The sequence below is a fragment of the Pelecanus crispus genome, chromosome 5 (genome assembly GCF_030463565.1).
Source record: "Pelecanus crispus isolate bPelCri1 chromosome 5, bPelCri1.pri, whole genome shotgun sequence".
In the NCBI taxonomy this organism is placed as follows: Eukaryota; Metazoa; Chordata; class Aves; order Pelecaniformes; family Pelecanidae; genus Pelecanus; species Pelecanus crispus.
In genome coordinates this window covers 27,232,582-27,251,255 of record NC_134647.1, presented here as the reverse complement: position 1 = coordinate 27,251,255, position 18,674 = coordinate 27,232,582, and the positions used below count along the sequence as shown (strand labels likewise).

Genomic DNA, 18,674 nt, shown 5'->3' with positions numbered 1-18,674 from the left:
AGTCCTTGACTAGCATAAGCACTACTTAGCAACAACTAAAAACATCAGCGTGTTATCAACATTCTTCTCCTACTAAATCCAAACCACAGCACTATGCCTGCTACTAGGAAGAAAATTAACTCTATCCCAGCCGAAACCAGGACAATCCCATTCATTTGTATTTTGGTGCACCCATAGTAAATGTTCTGAGAAAATGTGCTTCCAGGAAAAATGTTTCAATCAGTAAGTACACATCTGGAGGATATGCTCAAGAAATGAAGACTCAGTAGTAAAAAAATTGTTTACTTTCATAGCTCTGTTGAACTCCTGAGATAATGTGCCCAATTTTTTATTTGTAACTGAAAACATTTTCAACACATTTTAAAGGCTCTTTCATTTTCAGAATTGTTTAAATTTATTAAAAATAGCTTCTACATGAGCAGATTAAAAAAAAAAATCTGTAGTGTGTTATTGAAATCGGTATTACTTAGAATACAAAGTAATTCTTACTATGCCATATATGATTTAAGTATAGTGGTGTTTTTCCAGACTGAAAAGATCAGAGGAAGTCTCCTTGATACTAATAATTCATTCTGACTACTATTTTAAAATGCAAAGCTTCACTCAGAAATTCTTGCCATATGTTGTTTACAAAGAGACAGGTACCTACTGTGAATCAAGCAGAAATAAATGCAAGTAATTCTGTGCAATTTAGAAGATATACTTGTATACTGCATATGTTTGCTGCATATACTTGCTAAAGTAAGTCTAGTAAGATGTAATAATTTTTTTTTAAGCTACTAAAGATTATTGCACATATTAACTCAATAGCTTAACTGGGTTTTTCAAGCCAGGGATGGAGAGGTTCTATTAGGTCATAAGGCCCATTTAATCCTTTTTTTTCTTTTCTTTTTTCTGTATTCTTGCAAAAGTACTCGGATTTATAGACATTTACGGTATGCAAAGGGATATTTTAAAATTAATGTTTCTAGGAAAATGTGCAGTATCTTTATCGTGTTATAAAACATGCATTTACCCCATGTGTGACTATAACTTGATTTTTCTTTTACTGTGTTAATTTATAATTTGGTCATACTTGATGAATACATTTTTGTCTGTTTTGTTACATATATTCCAATATGTGTTTGTTTTGACCACAATCCTTTCCTTCTGCATCTATTAACATTTAAATAATACAAATGCAAATATTTGAATAAAAGCATGAACATTAGGAACGAAAACTGAAAGGAATGGAAATTAGGCCTTTTTTTGTAGATGCAACTGTCTTGTACATATGTTAAAAAAAGGACAGTCACTTCTCAAATTTTTCACTGACTGAATTCTTTTTATTATTTATTTAGGTAACATCATGGTACAAGAAAAACATCACAGATTATTTCCACAAGCAAGACTTAGGTTCATCTCTATTGGAAAATGAGGAGCTACTTCAAGAGCATGAAGAAATGGAAGTCAAAGTGAAAGTAAGTAATGTGATAATTGTTCTGTGAAGCAACTTTAAAAATGAGTAGCAAAACATGAACTTGAGCATTTAGTAAGCACCTATAGTAGTAGATAGTTGTTATGTGTACATAAGAGACATATTTTTATATGTCTAAATGAAAATTTTTTCATTTTACTTCTTTTAATGCAGGCCTCCGTGTTTCTCAGTGTTTTTCTCATTTGAAACTTTAAAAGCTATTGATAAGATAAAAGAAGAGTAATCCCTGATGTTGTTTAGTTGGTTTTTCAATTTAGTGATCAAGTTCCAGACTGGTAGTTTACATATTAAACCATATTGCAAAAAATAAAGAAAAGCACTTTTATTAGAATATTACCAAAGTTTAATGTTCATAAAGGACAAAAAGCCAGCCACTTCTACCATAATTCGTTGTCACTGAACTGTGTACATAACTGGAAGAGGTATTTGCCCATTTATTTCTTGGGAATAAAAGTAATTGAAAATACTGTTTTCATTGTGAATATCAGTTCTCCAGAGAATAAGTCTGTTACCATCACTCATAAAACCAAATGGGATTAAAGACAATGTTGATACAAAAAAAGGGATATTTCTATGATGTGAATTGCATATATTTAGAACCATTTTTTAGATACCTCAATTGTTCTATCATCACGTAAGTGCTCTTGCTGGATAAAGATCATTCCTCACTGTAGCATTTTCAAGCAGTTGTATTTGGATAACCCAGATGACCAGCCGGGCTTTTTTCATCCAAACCCCATTCCAATAGAAACAAATGTCTTTTTAAAGGCTATTGTGTTCATAGCAACTAACAGGTTTATGATTGTTCACAGGTATGTTTCCTTGTAAGCTTTGTAGTTAAATGTCACGTTTGCCTGTTTGCATAACTTACAGCTAACTACTTCAGGGTTGTTGTGTAAGAAGAACACAATAATATTTCTGATGCTTCTCCAAGCAGCACATCAGAAAACACATTTTCTTTCATCTAGGGAAGATGAGTATGAAAAGCTAAATTCTGCTGCAAAGACTGAACAGACCTTTGCCACAAGAAAAGCAGAATATAAACAGTAAATGAGTAAGCTGTGAGGTGTTTCCAGAGAAATAGGGACCCACAGAAATATTTGAGGTGTCCTAAAGTACTGCTGACTTTTAGAACTAGCTAAATGATCATTAATCTTCCACACGTTCAGTGTTGAAAGGTTATTCTTGTAATTTGCTGTCTGAATTAGAAATGATACTGTAAACGCAGAAAAGAGAACAATATGCATTTTCATTTTGTATAATAATAATCAATCCTTTTCATGGTTAAGCATCCAGAAACTAACTTACAATGATAATACTTATAATTACAGTTTCACAGTAATTTTTTACAGTATCTGCTGCATGGATCTCCATCCCCTACCTCCACTGAGATGGCACACTGAAGGACCTTGCTAGCACACCGTCCCTCAAACACTGGCATGCTGCTCCCAGGCTTATCTCTAGTGAGCCTGGTATTATCCATTTCCCCCTTCAAATCTAGTTTAATGTTCTTTCAATGAGCCCTGCTAACTCCTGTGCAAAGGTCCTTTGACTAATTCCATGCGGAAGTTCAGGGAAGACCAGTGAAGAACTAGGTACAATATTAAAAAAATTATTTTACTAGACCTGGAAACAGAAATATTATTTCCTCTGTATTCCCATACATGGATGCAGAAAATTCCCTTAAGCCACTTTTCCTGTAAAATGTTCATTTCAGTTGGTCATACAACATGATACTGTTGTCCAGGGTCACTACTTTCTAGGACACAATCTTTCATCCCAGTAATGACACAAACTCCTGGTAAGTCTGAAATTACAGTTAGCTGTTTTGTTCAAATGAGCCTACTTTAAAAAAAGATTGTACTCAATCTCTGTAACTGACCTTTCCTAATCATTACATAGCACTCTGCTACTTTTTGTGCAGCTAGAAACCTTATTAAGCAATGATTTTATATTTTCTTCCAAATCACCTGTGAAGTTATTAAATAGAATGTGGCAAGAACATGTTTAGGAACAGAATGATTTTAAAAATAAAATACTAGCAATTTACCTAGCTTTCTGTAAAGCAAACATCTAAAATATGTTTTCAGACTGCATTCAGAGCATTGTGACATTTAACAACTCTGCTACATCCGTGCAACCCAATGTACTTTGCAGACAATGATAGTATCACTGTAAAAGTGACACTGACTACCTTGTAACAGAGTCTGCTACAAAAACATGCAACATGTTCTGCTTTTTGGAGCTCTAGGTTGGCCTGGATTTTATACACATGCGTGTGATCACCACACATTTGGGTATTTGCTGGGCACTTTTGTGGTACCGAGTCATCAGAATTATTTTCTATTTGTTTGATTTTTGTTATACAAGATTTTTCTGCAAGGACTAACATTCTTCCTGAAATCAAGAGTCATTATATAACTTGTAATATGTGACAAAATTGTAAAACACTTATAAAAATATTGCTAGGTTTGCATAGAAAATTGGGGGTGGGGGTGGGGGGGGAGGAACCCACCACAAAACCCCCACTATACATAGCTGTGGTACCATTCCATGTTATTTGGAAAATTTTAGAGTAGATGTTAAGTCCATCTTTGCAAATAGAAAGACATTAGTGCTTCAAAATTCCTCCACCTCTATTTTATTGAGCAACTTTTTAATGTATCTGATTCTTTAATGTTTTATTGTGATGAAAGCAGACACTAGTTTTTATTGTGTATATATTGGAAGCAATCTCTTTAGCAATAGGAAAAATACAATATCATTTTTTTCTAGTAACACTAAATCTGCAGTTGGAATTACCTTCCCTTCAGGAATCCTTTTAGCATCCAATTTATGTTCTAATAAAAAAAAAAAAGTTAATATTCTACATTAATTTCAGAGTTAAATGTAGTTTCCAGAGGTCTTCAGAAGTTTTATCAGTTCATACAGTTAACTCTTTTATCAGTTTATGTGAGAAAATATGGAAAAGGTTGTGAAGAACATTTCAGTTGATGTTCAGGAAGAACTCTTAGGAGTACCTTACACAATACTTGGCTAATTAATTAATTGCATGCTTTTTCTGTAGCTTGGTCATTGCTTAGAGCATAGCTGATGTCTGCTGTCATTTGTCTAGTTTCCCTCATGCCAAAACGGAATGTTTCCAAAAAGCAATTAGGATCTTTAAAACATTTTATTTGCCTTGCTGGAAAAATAAGGGTAGATTTTGACCAGTGTCTTTCCCATTCTGTCTGAATGTCCATGACAATTTCTAATGGCATACTGTTAGAAGTAATAAGGACATTGATAAACTAGTCTTTAACTACTTTGGGATTTCTGTTAGGATCTAAAGTGTGTAAACGAATCTTTTCAAGTAACTTTTCATACATATGTATACTGTAGCTTTCAGGGTATGGTGAAAAGTTTTTGTAATAGACATGCAGAGCAAGTATAAGTGTTCTCATAGGGAGTGAGATAGTGGAAAGTTCTAGTGTCTGAACAGTTTCACACAAAGAAAATACACATGTGTTTATTTACTTACATGTATTGTTGCATTAAGACGAACAGGACAAATGATTTGCTTAAATTGTTCAGAGGCTAGTCTACGAAGGATTTACAGGATTAACATCTTATTATGTGACTGGACTGAGAGACCAAAGGAGAATGGTTTATTTTGTTCTCAAGTTGATATCTTGAACCTCACCTTCCTAAGAGATGAAACCACTGAAAACATTATCGCTATCTTGTACAATAATCAAGACCAAAGATAAAACCAAGGATTCATAATTGGAAAAAAAGCCCTAAACCCTCCCAAGCATTAAATGGACACACATACACACCCCCCCAAGATTTGAGGGTAGAGGAGAGGTAGATTTAGAAAATCATGTTTCGATGGGGATTTCTGCTGGCACTGATTAGCTGCTTGCTGTTACATTTCTATGGGTATTGGAGGTGCTTGACATGGTAAAAAAGAACTGCTAGCCCAGCTTTGTGGCCAAATAACTTTAGAGATGAAGAAAGGTAGTATTTTAAATTGTTTACATTTTGTCTAGTTTCTGCCACTTTTCAGGACTGAACAGTGCTGGAATTTGATCTCCTTTTAATCAGGATTAGCAAGATGGAGAGTAGTTCTCTGTTTCATGGATCTGCATGCTTATTGAGTCTGGAGTAGCAATGCTAGGTAATAACATACTCTAATGAGGTTTCAGGATGGTTCTTAATGACCAAACTAAATATCACTATCAATTAGTCGTATTAATTGCTCTATTTGTTGACACTAACATAAGGATTGAAAATATTGTTTAATAATCAAGAATATTGCTTTTTTCCCCAGATATCACAGCTAATGCTTAGATAGATGGAAAAGTTATTTCACAGTTAAATGTCTGTCTGGAGCTCTCTCCTCTCTTTGACCTTACTGTATGGCCATGCTCCTTTACCATTCTCTGCATGGGTGCAAACTCAGGCTATCCAGCTCTTCTTGCCAGTTTTTCTGAGACTGGCATTCTATTGAGGTGTTTGACAAGTATTGCATTTCATCTGCATAGCAGATGTTTTAACACACTCCTGTATTTTGATAGCTAGAACAAAGCATGTAAAGAAAAAGAACTTTTCTTTATGGGCAATTTTATTTTTACCTAAAGATTCATCTTTTGTGTGCAGCAGATGCAAATCTACATTCATCTATCAGGTTGTTCTCACTGTCTGAGAACAGTAGTTCTCAAGCCATCTCACTGCCTTGGGAGAATGCTCCTTTTCTATTATTTTTCTGTTAATAGTTTGGGGTTTGTTGTTGTTGTTTTCGGTTTTTTGGTAAGTTCCTCTCTGTCCTGGCATTATCTTTTAACATCTCTCAACAATTTTCTGGGAGGTGACTGACTTTGAATTACTTTTTCCTCTTTCTGTCTGTTGATTCTAACAATCACTGTGACGTACACTGATACAGCCATCCACTGAACTTCCCAACAGATGGATCATATGGTAATTGTGATAGCAGGTCACAATCCTTTGCAGTTGTATTAGTGCACACTGTTTTATTTGTAATGTGATTTTATTGATAGTTAGTTATACTACAAAGTAGTTATTAAAGGTAAAAGCCTTTCCGATATTCACAGGGGCTAAATTATCAATGTACCAATGTATCCAATGAATCAATTACAGGCAGAAGCTGGGCTCAGAAAAAGTGCCGTTGTGAACGTTTTTGCAGTATGAAAAAGGGGCTAATTGATCATGTATTGCAAAGAATATGTTTTTAATACTTAATTGGCTTGTGGTTTAAGTGCTACTTTATCTACTATATGGATCACAATCTGAAGTCAAATAGATGTGTTTGTTTCAAGGTGTTCTCCGCTTAAACCTAGGATATTTCAGTGAAGACAGTTTTATACAACTTCTCAGGTTTTAATCCAAAGCTACTATTTTTAAGCAATACTAAGTAACTTTTGAAAAATACCTGATTAATCAAGGAACCTAGAAAGAGCTTATTTTCCTTGCCAAATGGAAGAGTGAAAGCAAGTGTTTAAAAGACTTACTACTGTGAGGAAAAGTAAGAATAGTGACACGAGCTAAGGAGACACACTGAGTATAGGCACATACAATGTAATGTGTCTTTAACAGGTCAGAGGAATTCACAAGCATTTCTCGACAAATTGAAGAGTCAAGGTAATAGCAGGCTTTGTGTTCCTTTCAGGGAAAATGAGTAAGAAATATTTCAGTGCTGACTGGCAGGTTTTTAGGAATTTAACATGTAGAAGGCTGAAGGACAGAAAAAACTGACAAAGATTTTTCCACTGAGTTTGTATGTCCTGTTGGTGGATAGTATAGGATTTTTATGTGTAGAAACATTTCCTTATAAATAGAAAGCTGAAAATAAAATTGTCACTAGCTGTTTTATAGCAAATTGAACCAATTTTGAGTAATGATCAAATAGGATGCCAAATGAGTCTAACTACAGTTAATACCCTCAGAGAGTGTGCAAGGTTATAATGTTTGTGGAATCTTGTAAACTATCAATTATTATAATAAATTGGTTTTTTGAGCTTCTGTGAAAAGTTGGAGAAGCAGCTTGCCTCAGTATAAATGAGGCAGAGTTTAACCTGTGCTTTAAGAGCATCTAAAAGCTGCTATTGGGCACCTTGTACCAAACAGATTTATGAATGTTGTTACAGTGCAATCCTCTTATAGGAAATAATTTCACTACAAGTTGAGTCATTTTCTTATAATTATTCTTGCCTGCTGTAATTATAATTTACACATATTGAGGTGTGTTTTTCACTGACCTGTGAGTAATGCTAGATCTTCTTCCTGAACTGTTCAAGTTAGTCTAGAATGCAGCAAGGAAATTAGTCCTTTCTGTTGGAATTGACGTGTACTATTTAAGCTTGGCTATGTTGGGCAATGGGTATGTTGGGAATTGTAGGGTGTCTCTCACTTGTTAGTTGTTGGTCCAGATCTAGTCCATACCAATAGGAAGGGAGAGATAACAGCATCTGGTGGAGAAGACTATGTAAAATAAGTTGCTGATCTTTTTGAACAAGTGTTTTTACCATAGCAGTTGTTGTCACAACAGTGGACAATGTCAGAAAAGGAATGCACTGAACTACACAACCAAAATAGGTCTACTCCCATGTACTGTACTTCAAAGAAGGACAAAGCAGCATGGTGGGACACTGTGAGGGAGTTAGAATTGCTGCTGTTTGTGAAAGATCTGTGAATAACCAGATCAATTCTTTTGGGAAAACTTCCAAAACAGCGTCTACCACTAGCAATAATTTCACTAAAAAGAAACAGCAAATGTGAGGCTGACGTTCTTTAAGCATGCTGGAAATAAAAGAACCTACCCTGTAATCTTGTTGTACCATATGCACACTTCAGAGTGTTTTCATGAAAAAATTTCTGTCTTGTTTTTAAATATTTTTATCGTACATTTGATACAAATCTGTGGAAGGAAATGCTAAATGAATTTCAAAAAGTTTCGCTTCTTATTTAATTCATTACCATAAAAAGTGGAGGAAATATGCTACCTAAGGCATGGGAAATTGCAGTAGAGTATCAGATGCTCCTTTTGTTTTGAACAGCATAATAAGGCACCTTTAAGTGTTGACAAGCACAGCAGGGATAAAGTACACTGTGTAACAGTTTTACTATTTTATATTTTTCTCTATAAAAACACAGCAAAACCAAAGAAGCAGCTAAACACCAAAGCAGTAGTTGCAAGGCAGGAAGAGATTACTCTCTTAAAGTAAAACGCCTTTCCATTTGGGCTATCTAGTCTGATATGCCTTTCAATACCTCTTTACAACCTAAGGAAGATAGTGGGACTGAATACTGTAATAGCATTTATCACAGGTAAAAAAATGTAGGAAAAAAGTTTGGTTCATGAAGGTTTAATCCCTAAATTTGATGTATAATTTGGTTCAGTACACTAGAAGCACAAGTAAGTTCAGTATGAATAGTTGAAAAAAGAAATAGGAGTCAAATAGACGATCAGTGCTGATTAGCTAAATATGCTTCCAAGTGGTGCAATGCAGACAAAATATCTATATGCAAACTTGTACTGATTCAACTGAATCCATTTTAAAGCACCTTAGTTTTAAAGTACCTAGCTCAATTAAGTGTCAGTAGTGTTTCTGACTCTGTGGCTTGAAATTCTGAAGTATGGTCTTCCTTTTTTTCCTTGCCACTAGGAAAATTCATGGTCAGATAAGGCAGAGATGTGCTTTGAATGGGCTTGTGGTTTTGCATAGGAAATCAGGGAAAAGGTACAATGGAGAGTGTCAAGGATGATAGCACAACTCACTGTAAGGGAGAGTCATTTGATTTTATTGATTACCAGGCAGCTATCATCTAGGTAATACTTTAGTTTGTTCTTGGTTAAATAGTTGGACTTAAGGGGCTATTTGTCATGGGAATGTGGTCTTACCCAGTAGAAGTTTCTTGTTATACAGACCATTTGTTCCAGCACACACACTAGTAACTGCTAGTTCTGCCTGTGAAACTGTGTCAAAGAATGTAGAATGCCACCACTGAAAACTCTGTCACTAAGACCATAATTTGCTGAGAAATCCCTCCTAGTAGAAATACTGTTTTAAATGGTGATAACTTTCAGGCTTATAAGTGTGATACCTGTCTTCCAGTATTTATATTATTATTGTGCAGGTATATTACTTTTCTATGTGTAGTTGATTAAAATGGAATTTTTCCTGTTAGGAATGGAATTCCACTGTGGAACAACTGGAAGCTGAAGCACTTAAAATCTTGCTTTCGGAGGACTATACAGAAAAAGAACATCTAAAGCTTTCAAATCAGAAAATCTGTCTGTTGCGAGAAGAAGTGTGCTTCCATATGGAAGAAAGGAAAGCCCTGCTACAAGAGGCCAATGACTTTTTTCATACTGCTGGCAAGGTTGGTAAGAAGCCAAGTCTGTAATAATAACCTGATAATACAACTGTCAGTGTGCTCTTGAAGGGTGATATACATGGGATTAAGCAAACAGAGTTTGCTAAACAATTTGCAATGGAAAATTACAAATCTGATTACCCTTTAATATGATCCTTTGCCTCAAACTTCTATCCAAAATGACTAACACATTTAAAAAAAATATTTTTTTTTAAAATAAGTATATTGAGAAGAACACTTGGTTTCTAAAATAAGGCATTTGGGAAATACCATCTTCCAAAGATTGGTCTTTAAGATCATGGGCTTTGTCATGATGGCATAATGCTGCATGAAGATACAGGAGCTGCTCTAAAATACCCAAACTGTTACAGGCTGGTATGGGTACCAGAAACAAAGTTTTTGCACTGAAAATTTTTTGCACTGAAAAGGAGGACCTCAACATTAAAGACCAAACTTAAAATGTGAAATCTGTTTCCATTTTACAGTAATCCAGTTCTTCAAGGGCTCATACATCAAGTAGTATTAGTAATGCAAACTTTTTTCCAAAACCTTTTAGTTAGAAGAGTAGTTAGAAAAGTTTATATTTTAAGGTGTCCAAAGACCAAGTAGTCTTTTTGTATATTCTTTAAGCATATTGTTTCCTGATCGTTTATAGAAGCTTTAAAAACAGATAATTTCCAAAGATAGCTCCAACAACAATCTTCATAGCTCTATTAAATGTGCTAAAAAAAAACCCCTTAAGGCTTTGCCTGCACTTTTTTTGTTTTGAGCACCAGGTGGGGCTGTAATCACATTTCTCTTTAACCTGTACTATGTTCCTTCCGTATTTTTTTAACAACATGTAAATAATACTTGGTGTTGAAATTATTTACAGACCCTTGAAGTGAGAGATATCTTTTGCTCCAATAAGTCTGGTCTTTCTTGATTTCATTTATAATGAGTAATCTGAGATGGGCTGATGGAAACAGTGTTAAAACTGTTGCTGATAGTCAACCCCCTTTTAGTTTGGACAAGGAGCTGCGCAAATATAGGTCTATTGCTTTAAGAGCAAAGGTAGCATCTTTTCAGAATATAGGGCTGTGTTTTGTGGAAGTACCTGCTGAAGAAAGCACTAGATCAGGTATGTTTCCACAGCATGCTGCAATTACACCTGTTATGTGTAAGAGTGAACAAAACACTATGGTTTCTCTAGTTCAGACAAGAGACATTTTCAGTTATTCTCAGCGTATGCCTGAACCTCTGGACTCTCTTTACATCTAAAGGGCAGATGAGCAAAGTAGAGTATTAGCTGTTTTGTACTAACTTGAAGAGAACTCCTTTTAGATCATTGTCATTTTAATTTTTAATGAATTCAGGAATATAAAACCAAAGTAGTATACCGCTTGTGTTGTGTTTGTGATCTTAAGTTCTGGTGTACATTTGGCTGCTTTAAGCAATATTTTTCTGCATGTTTGCAAGCTCATTGACTCTTTTGTAATCAGATACATTCCTTGCTAAGCTTTCCTTTAAATACCAATCCATTTGTATGTCTGTGTAGTTACCTTCAGTTTGACTTTCTGCAGGGTGATCTCCACGTAGCTATCTTCTGAGAATACTTTGGAAATTATATGTGGAATGGTCTGAGATTGCTTTGGTATGGCAAAAGCTTGGAAACATTCACTTGGATAGCTTTAAGTAAATAAAGTACAGTATGTACAGATTCACATTTTTAGTTAGCTGTATCTGTTAAGAGTATCTTGTACTTTGGCACATAAGTTACTTCAAAATTCACCTTTTGATTTTGAACTCCAGGACATATATACTTTCTTCTAACTACTTTAGATGCTGTGTTTTTTTTCCTCCTATGTGCCATTGCAAAATAAAAAATCATTCAAGATAGTATAGATAGTAACTAGCTTTAAAGTGAACATACAGGAGGGACTTAGAGGGGGAGCATTCTTGGCATGGAGCTGTAGGGTTTGGGATACAGACCTCTGCATGATCCAGTGAAACTTATTTTGCTTAACCTTCTAGACTCTCTTTTTTCTTGTTAATGGAATTTTCAGGTTTCTATATGTCATTAGTCAATGATTTTGTGGTGATAGCATTCAGTATTGGTAAAAATAAATAAATAGATAAATAGAGGTCCATATTGCTGAGTAGAAGCCTTGCTGAAAAATCCTTTACTTTCTTTTGATCTTGGTAATTAGTAAAGCATAAGGAACTACAGAGAAACAATTGAACACGCACAGGACTTTGAAAGCAAGACAACTATATGGAGCCAGATGACTAGAGAAACAAAGGATGAACAGAGGGATTATATCCTTTATTTCCTTGAAAGGATCTCAAAACTGTGACAAGTGGATGAGGAAGACAAACCCAACTAAAATAAAACTAAAGCAAAATCAAAGAATTAAAGTGGAAAAAAAAAGAACCACAACAAAATTCACCATTCACGTTCTGTATGTGCACAACCACAAAACTGAACAGACTGGGAAATGTGCATTGCATGATTTTTGTTGCTTTTTAAAAATTACTTAAAATGGATCCCAATCAGGAAGAATCATCAAGGTAACCATTAACAAGGCAATTTAGAGAGAAATATTAAAATCCTTTTTGAACGATACTTGGATTTATTACCAAGTGGTTTTTTAATAGCAGGAAATGCCCAAAATGGTTCAGGAAAGAGGGATATTATTTCTGCTCATGGGAGTTATGCCCATGTTATCTTCAGCATATTGGTGTTCATTTTAATTACAGCTTGTAAGCTTTTTGTCATTTTTGCTAGCATAACTATTGTTTTCCCCTACTAATCTTCCATGCTGAAATGAAGAAAAACCCTGTCATCAGTGTCAAGCATTTAGGTCACTAATTATAACTCTCCTGCATCTTTAACTTGTGAATATATAAGTTGCAAAGTATTTTTGTGTTATCAGCTGATAGATCAAGTGATACAATTTATAAAACCATATAATTTAATTTATACTCTGGTACCACAGTTACATGTAGATGTGATGCTTTGCTCCTCATATTCTGTTGTCTATACCATAATATGCTTATGTTAAAAAAAGAAAAAAGATTAGAGATATACACATATGCTAATTCTTGAAGAGTCTGACATAGAAGTAGAAGGCTGACTTTGTGTGGATTGTTTAGTGTTGATTTGGTTGAGTTCTTGAAAGTCTGAATTTTGGGACTGATGTTGCTATTCTGAGCAGAATAGGAGGGATATAGAACTACCAATAACTGCAGCAGCTGCTAGGGAAAAAGTCAATCCGGATAATATCTTCCTGTAACCAGGGTTCCTACTTGAAACAGAAATTGAACATGAGGAAACATAAACCTTTGCTCGTGGTAGGAGCCGTAACTGATCGAAGTAGCAACAGTGCTGAGAATGCAGGCAATGCAACCCAATAAAGTTGTCTATCATCCTTGAAGGTGCAGGTTGATGAACACACAAGGCACTCAAGATATGTTTAGGAAGAGAAGCTGCAGGAACACCTGATTTTGTTGGGTTTTTTCCCCCCATCCTCGTTCTCTTCTAAATAGTCTCTTGTCCAGATGCAATTCTGCTCATGTTGCTCTTTCATAAATGTAACAGTGGCAGTAATAGATATCTTTTTGATTTATTAATTTTAAATGTCCCTATTGCTTTTTAGCAAGACTCAAAACACATTCTTACATTTGCTGCTTACCTACTTAAATATGCTAACTAGTAATACCTATAATAAGTCTTGGCTGAGTGGTTAACTCCTCCTGAAATGCTTATAAATCCATAATCATTCTTGAACACTTTATAACTTTCCTGTGACTCTTTAATTGATATTCTTAAGTATGGTCCCGAAGGCTGAAATTCATTATACAAAACCTATTACACAAAATAAACAAACTTCACTTAGTTCCTGAGTTCATGTGAATGGCCTCTATTTACAGAAAAAATCTTTGAGGTTTGCATAGGTCCATGAATCTATGAGTTTCCAGAGATGATTGCAATTTTTGTCTTGATCTGAAGTTTATGGCTGTTTTTATACTTAGTGATGACTAAAAGGATTTCATGTTTTATGAAAAGTCCTTCCTGGGTACCTTCAATTATACTCCTCTTTGTACAGTCAGGAATTTTTTTTTTTTTTTTAAATGCTGAATCCTTTATTTTGCAAGGAAAAATAACCTGGCAGAGACAATAAAATAGTACGCACGTACTATTTTAATCCATTGGTATAGAAGTTGAATTACTTTTGCTCATCCTCTTTTCTTTATTTTCCTTCATTTCTTTTGCACAGATTTCAGTTGTTTGAGAGGGTTCAGGCATCTCTCTTTGCTGTTTTGAGTCAGCAATATAGGGTTCCTTCTCAGCTTCTGAGTTCTTGGTTCATGTGTAATATGCTAGTAGCAAGCTGGATCATATTGTCCGCTTAGAATCTAATTGAATTTTCACTTTTAAACTTTTTGTAAATGTAAAAACCTTTCAAAATTCTTTAAAGTCAAATTTAGTCTGCCTCAAAGTTCTTTTGTTCTTCTGATGTAGTAATTTTAAATTTGACATAATTAAGGATAGTATTTTAGCATGTATATAGTTTTGTTGTCTCTCAGAATTCTTCTCAGTGATGAACTGAGGCTTCAAGAGCAATCTGTTTTCACACTATACGTGTGCAAAATTATTCACTGAATTAAAGCTTAGAGAATATATATAGATTTGCGAAGTCAGAACACAGGTTTGATTGGTGTTATACAAACAGTTGATTTCCTTCAAAAATATGTGTACAGAGTAGTCCATGTTATAGTCATTATATTTTTAATTCATTACATAAATGTATACACTTAATGAGAAATTAATGCTATTAGACATTGTCTACTGCTTTGCTTTATTAAGATTTAATGGTTTTCTGGTGTTTAAAGCAACAAAAAAAAACTATGTAAGAGAATATGGTACTACTGCTATGATGCTAATTATGCACAGTAGGTTTGGGCACATTTCTGTTTTACTAATATTAGTATTTACTAACATTAATAATGGAGTATTGCAATGTTGTCCTTACTCTGTCTAAAAAAACAGGATTCTTTTTAGAGTACTTTTGTCACTTTCTTCTGATATTTGAATGAGAAACTTTTGCTTGTACTAAAGGAAGACAGAGAATATGTATAACAAAACCAAAGCTACATATGTGCAAAATCAAAGCCTGCCTTTTTAGCAAAAATATATTTAATGATAATTTACTTGTTGGAAATACATTTGATATATTTAAAACATTAAAAAGAAGAAGAATTTTGGTAAAACCCTTTAAGAGTGTGCTTCAATAAAACTTTGAGTGCTAATGTGCTGTGTTACTCTTGTTATTTTGGTTCTGCTTTAGTATGTCAAATTGGCCTGGCTATTGCTGAAAAAATGGAATAGTTTTAAATTCAAAGAGTAATCATGATTTTGCATGCCCATACTTATATTAACTTTTGTTGAATTATACCTGTGTTGTTCTGTGACCTGCAAAGTCAATATCAGGCCCTAAATTAAAATACTGCTTTTGATTTCTGAAGAAATGTCTAATGTTAAATGTCTATTGATCATCTATTTATGTAAAAAAATATACAAGCACATTTTAAATAGAAATATTGACAACAGATTCTTTTTTTTTTTTTTTCAGGTACTTGATGGTCTTGAAGGTATTGAGAATTACCTCAAAATCTTTAATTCAGAAGGCTTATGTTTGCCTATCTTGACAATGAAGTATGAGGAATTACAGGAAGCAATTAAAGGTTGCACAGCAAGTACCTTGCAAAAGGGACAAATTTTAGTTAATAAAGCAGATTCTCACAGGTATCCCTCCTTTTTTGCATATCTGCTGCATTTCTCCATATCTAACTGTTGCTTTATAACTTGACTAGTTAGAATTAGACTGCATTTAGAGTGGCATAGCATAGTTAACTAAGTAGGTGTGCATTTAAATGACCTGAAACTCAAAGTTTCTGCCATACTTATCTGTTGGTATTTATACAAACCAATCTCTTTAACAAAAATCTTTGGGAATGCTACATGCTACTTGTAAGAGTGGTGTCAAACAGTGGAAATGGTATGTTAGGGCAGTGTTCAGAAACAATGGTTTAGTTAACATTTTGGAAAAGTAAATGTATGTAAATGAAAATTGAAATATCAATGGCTATGAACACTCCCTGCTGCCCAATATAGTCATCTTAGACCTTTTGGAAGTCATTGTTATAACAATTATAATGTGATTTGATGCAAGACAAAAATACAGGTGTTGAGCCAAGCGCAGAAAATATGGAAGCTTCTCCACTTCTTAGTAGTTTTGATTCATGAATGAAATAACTTTTTTTCCCAAAGCGTTTGTTAATTACAGTGATGATGTAGTCTACAGATATGATTTTTACACTGATGTAAAGCATGATGTAGTTTAGAGTCGGTCCTTGTGGTTTAATGTCTGCTGCTTTCCAGGTGTTAGTAGGAGGCTGGTGCAATAAGAATGAAGACTGTTTTATACTAATGAGTCCTACTTCAGAGACAGAGCAGATTACCATGGCTGATGATTGGCTAGTGGTCAGCTTAGCTCTACCTTCCCATTACATGCTTATGTCCTTAATTATTCCTGAACTTTGAATAGCTGTATTTCAACACAGCAACTGAAATTCTAGATAAGATTTTTATTTCATCTCATGATTTTGCAAAAAATTTTATCTAAAGCACCTTCACGTGTCACCTCAGATGTAATTGGCTTGAACCTAGCAAAGGGACAAAATAGAAAATTCAAGTGGAAAGTTGTTTTGGGAGCACGTGCAGCTGGCTTTACAGCTATTGTTACGGCTTCAGCATGTCCCGATATTTTAATTAAATGGAATGGAAAGGGATTTTCCTCAGTGAAAATTTGACTTTGATTCCTAAACCAGCCATAATTCTAGAACATATGCTGCTGTTTTGTAGGACTTGATGTTCTGCTAGACATTACCTCAACAGAAGCAGATGTTGTGTTTCAAATTATGTCTGCACAGCATTGATTAATGTTAGGAATGCTAAAGATCTTGATAGAATGAATCCCTAGAATAACAAGTCATTAATTTTCTTTCTTCCTTATTAAGAGTTTTTAAAAAATGTTTAAACAGTCCAAATGAGTAGTGGGATAATAAAGTATCATTGGTACACATCAAGAAGAGTTGGATGAATTTGTCAAAATAACCCTATCAGTAATTTCTGGCAAAATTAAATGAAAACGGGTAATGCCACAGGTAGATCTCCTTTGTGCCAAAGCGCTGCTCAAGATATTCTGTAAATAAATAAAGAAGGTAAGATTTTTGCCTAGAAGACATTATAATTTAAAAAACAGCAAAGCATTGCAGCTGAAGCAGCAGTGATTTAGAGAAGTAAGGTGAAACTTAAAACAATATCAATAGGCAATATCACTAGGAATGTGTTTTGCTGTTTCTAAAGAACAGTGAAAAATCCCAGGCTCTGAAATATTTTAAATGTCTACTTGCATCATAAAAATAAGTAAGTCCCTTTCTAAGAAAGCAAACACAGAATATTATGGCTTTTCAGTTTTTGCCTGCTGACTTCAGGCTTCATTGCATGAATGTAATGAGTTTGCCATGTATTTCAATGAGTAGTGCTAGTACTTCTGTGCAGGTGGAACACATTATATTCCTAGGCATGGGTTTGAGGATTACAATCATGGAATAATTTAAACTGCCAAGGAACTCTGGAGGTCATTTGGTGCAATCCCTTGCTCAAAACCTGTCAGTTAGATTAGGTTGCTCAGGGCCAAATTTTGAATATTTCCAAGGATGGAGATTCCATAGCCTCTCTGGGCAACCTGTTCTAGTGCTTAAGCACTCTCCTTGTGAAATATGTTTTTCTTATATCCAGCCAAAATTTCTGTTGCTGCAACTTGTGAGCATTGCCTCTTGCCCTTTTGCTGTACATCTCTGAAAAGACTCTGATCCCATCTTTTGTATAAACCTACTTCCTCATTGATAACAGAAGACAGCAATTAGATCACCTCTTCACCTCCTCTCTACTCTGAACAGAGTTCTGCCAGCACCCCCTTGTACATCATGTGCTCCAGTCTCCAACCATCTCGGTGGCCTCTGCTCAATTCACCTCAGCTTGCCTGTCTGTCTTGTGCTGTGGGGACCCAAACTGGACAAACTGGCCTCCAGATGCATTTTCACAAGCCCTTAACAGAGGGGAGTAACCTGCTGGCTAGTGTCTTCCAGATGCAGCTCAGCACGGGGGCTAGTCTTCAATGCCACAAGGATGATCCTGACTCACATTCAAATTGTACACCAAGACAAATCTAGGGTTTTTTGCCCAGCCCTTGGCTTTAGGAGATACCCAGAATGCTCCCAGCCAGCTCATAAGCCTAGTTAGTAATGGTGACACAGTGAGTTCTGTCAGCAAGTGTGGTAAGGTGTTATATTCCAGAATATTAATTTCTCCCAGTAATGTTCGTGTTTTGAAATAGGAAAATGAGAGGCTTCTCTTTGTCATGTGTAAGCCAGTGTGCTATCCTTAAATGCTGGCCAGTATTTAGCCCAGTTATTAACCCACATAGTACAACAAGATTTATATGAACAGCTGGGGGTCAAAGGAGGAAGATTTGGACAGAAAACAGAACTCCTGTCAAGACTAAATCCTGATTACTGTTTTGTTCCCCTTATTGCACAATTCACTGGTAGTCTTAACTGCCCTCACAGACTTCCCATTTCCTTTATCTAACCAGACTGGAAATCCTGAGGGACATGGGCAGTCACCATATGAAGGCAGTGAAGGATGTGGATCTGAAAAAGTTTAGGTATCTTTTCAAAAAGCTGCTTTGCCATAAGACAGACAAGAAAGTAT

At 34.9% G+C, this 18,674-nt stretch overlaps 1 protein-coding gene across 2 annotated transcripts in view; it reads left to right on the top strand.

The window, feature by feature from the left end:
• Window positions 1-18,674, top strand: part of CCDC141 (coiled-coil domain containing 141) — a 98,825-nt gene that overhangs the window by 33,505 nt on the left and 46,646 nt on the right. For both annotated transcript variants that reach the window (XM_075710384.1, XM_075710385.1), the window contains exons 6-8: window positions 1,341-1,460; window positions 9,665-9,859; window positions 15,469-15,641. In XM_075710384.1, the coding sequence (XP_075566499.1) occupies window positions 1,341-1,460; window positions 9,665-9,859; window positions 15,469-15,641 (488 nt within the window). The remainder of the gene's footprint in view (window positions 1-1,340; window positions 1,461-9,664; window positions 9,860-15,468; window positions 15,642-18,674) is intronic.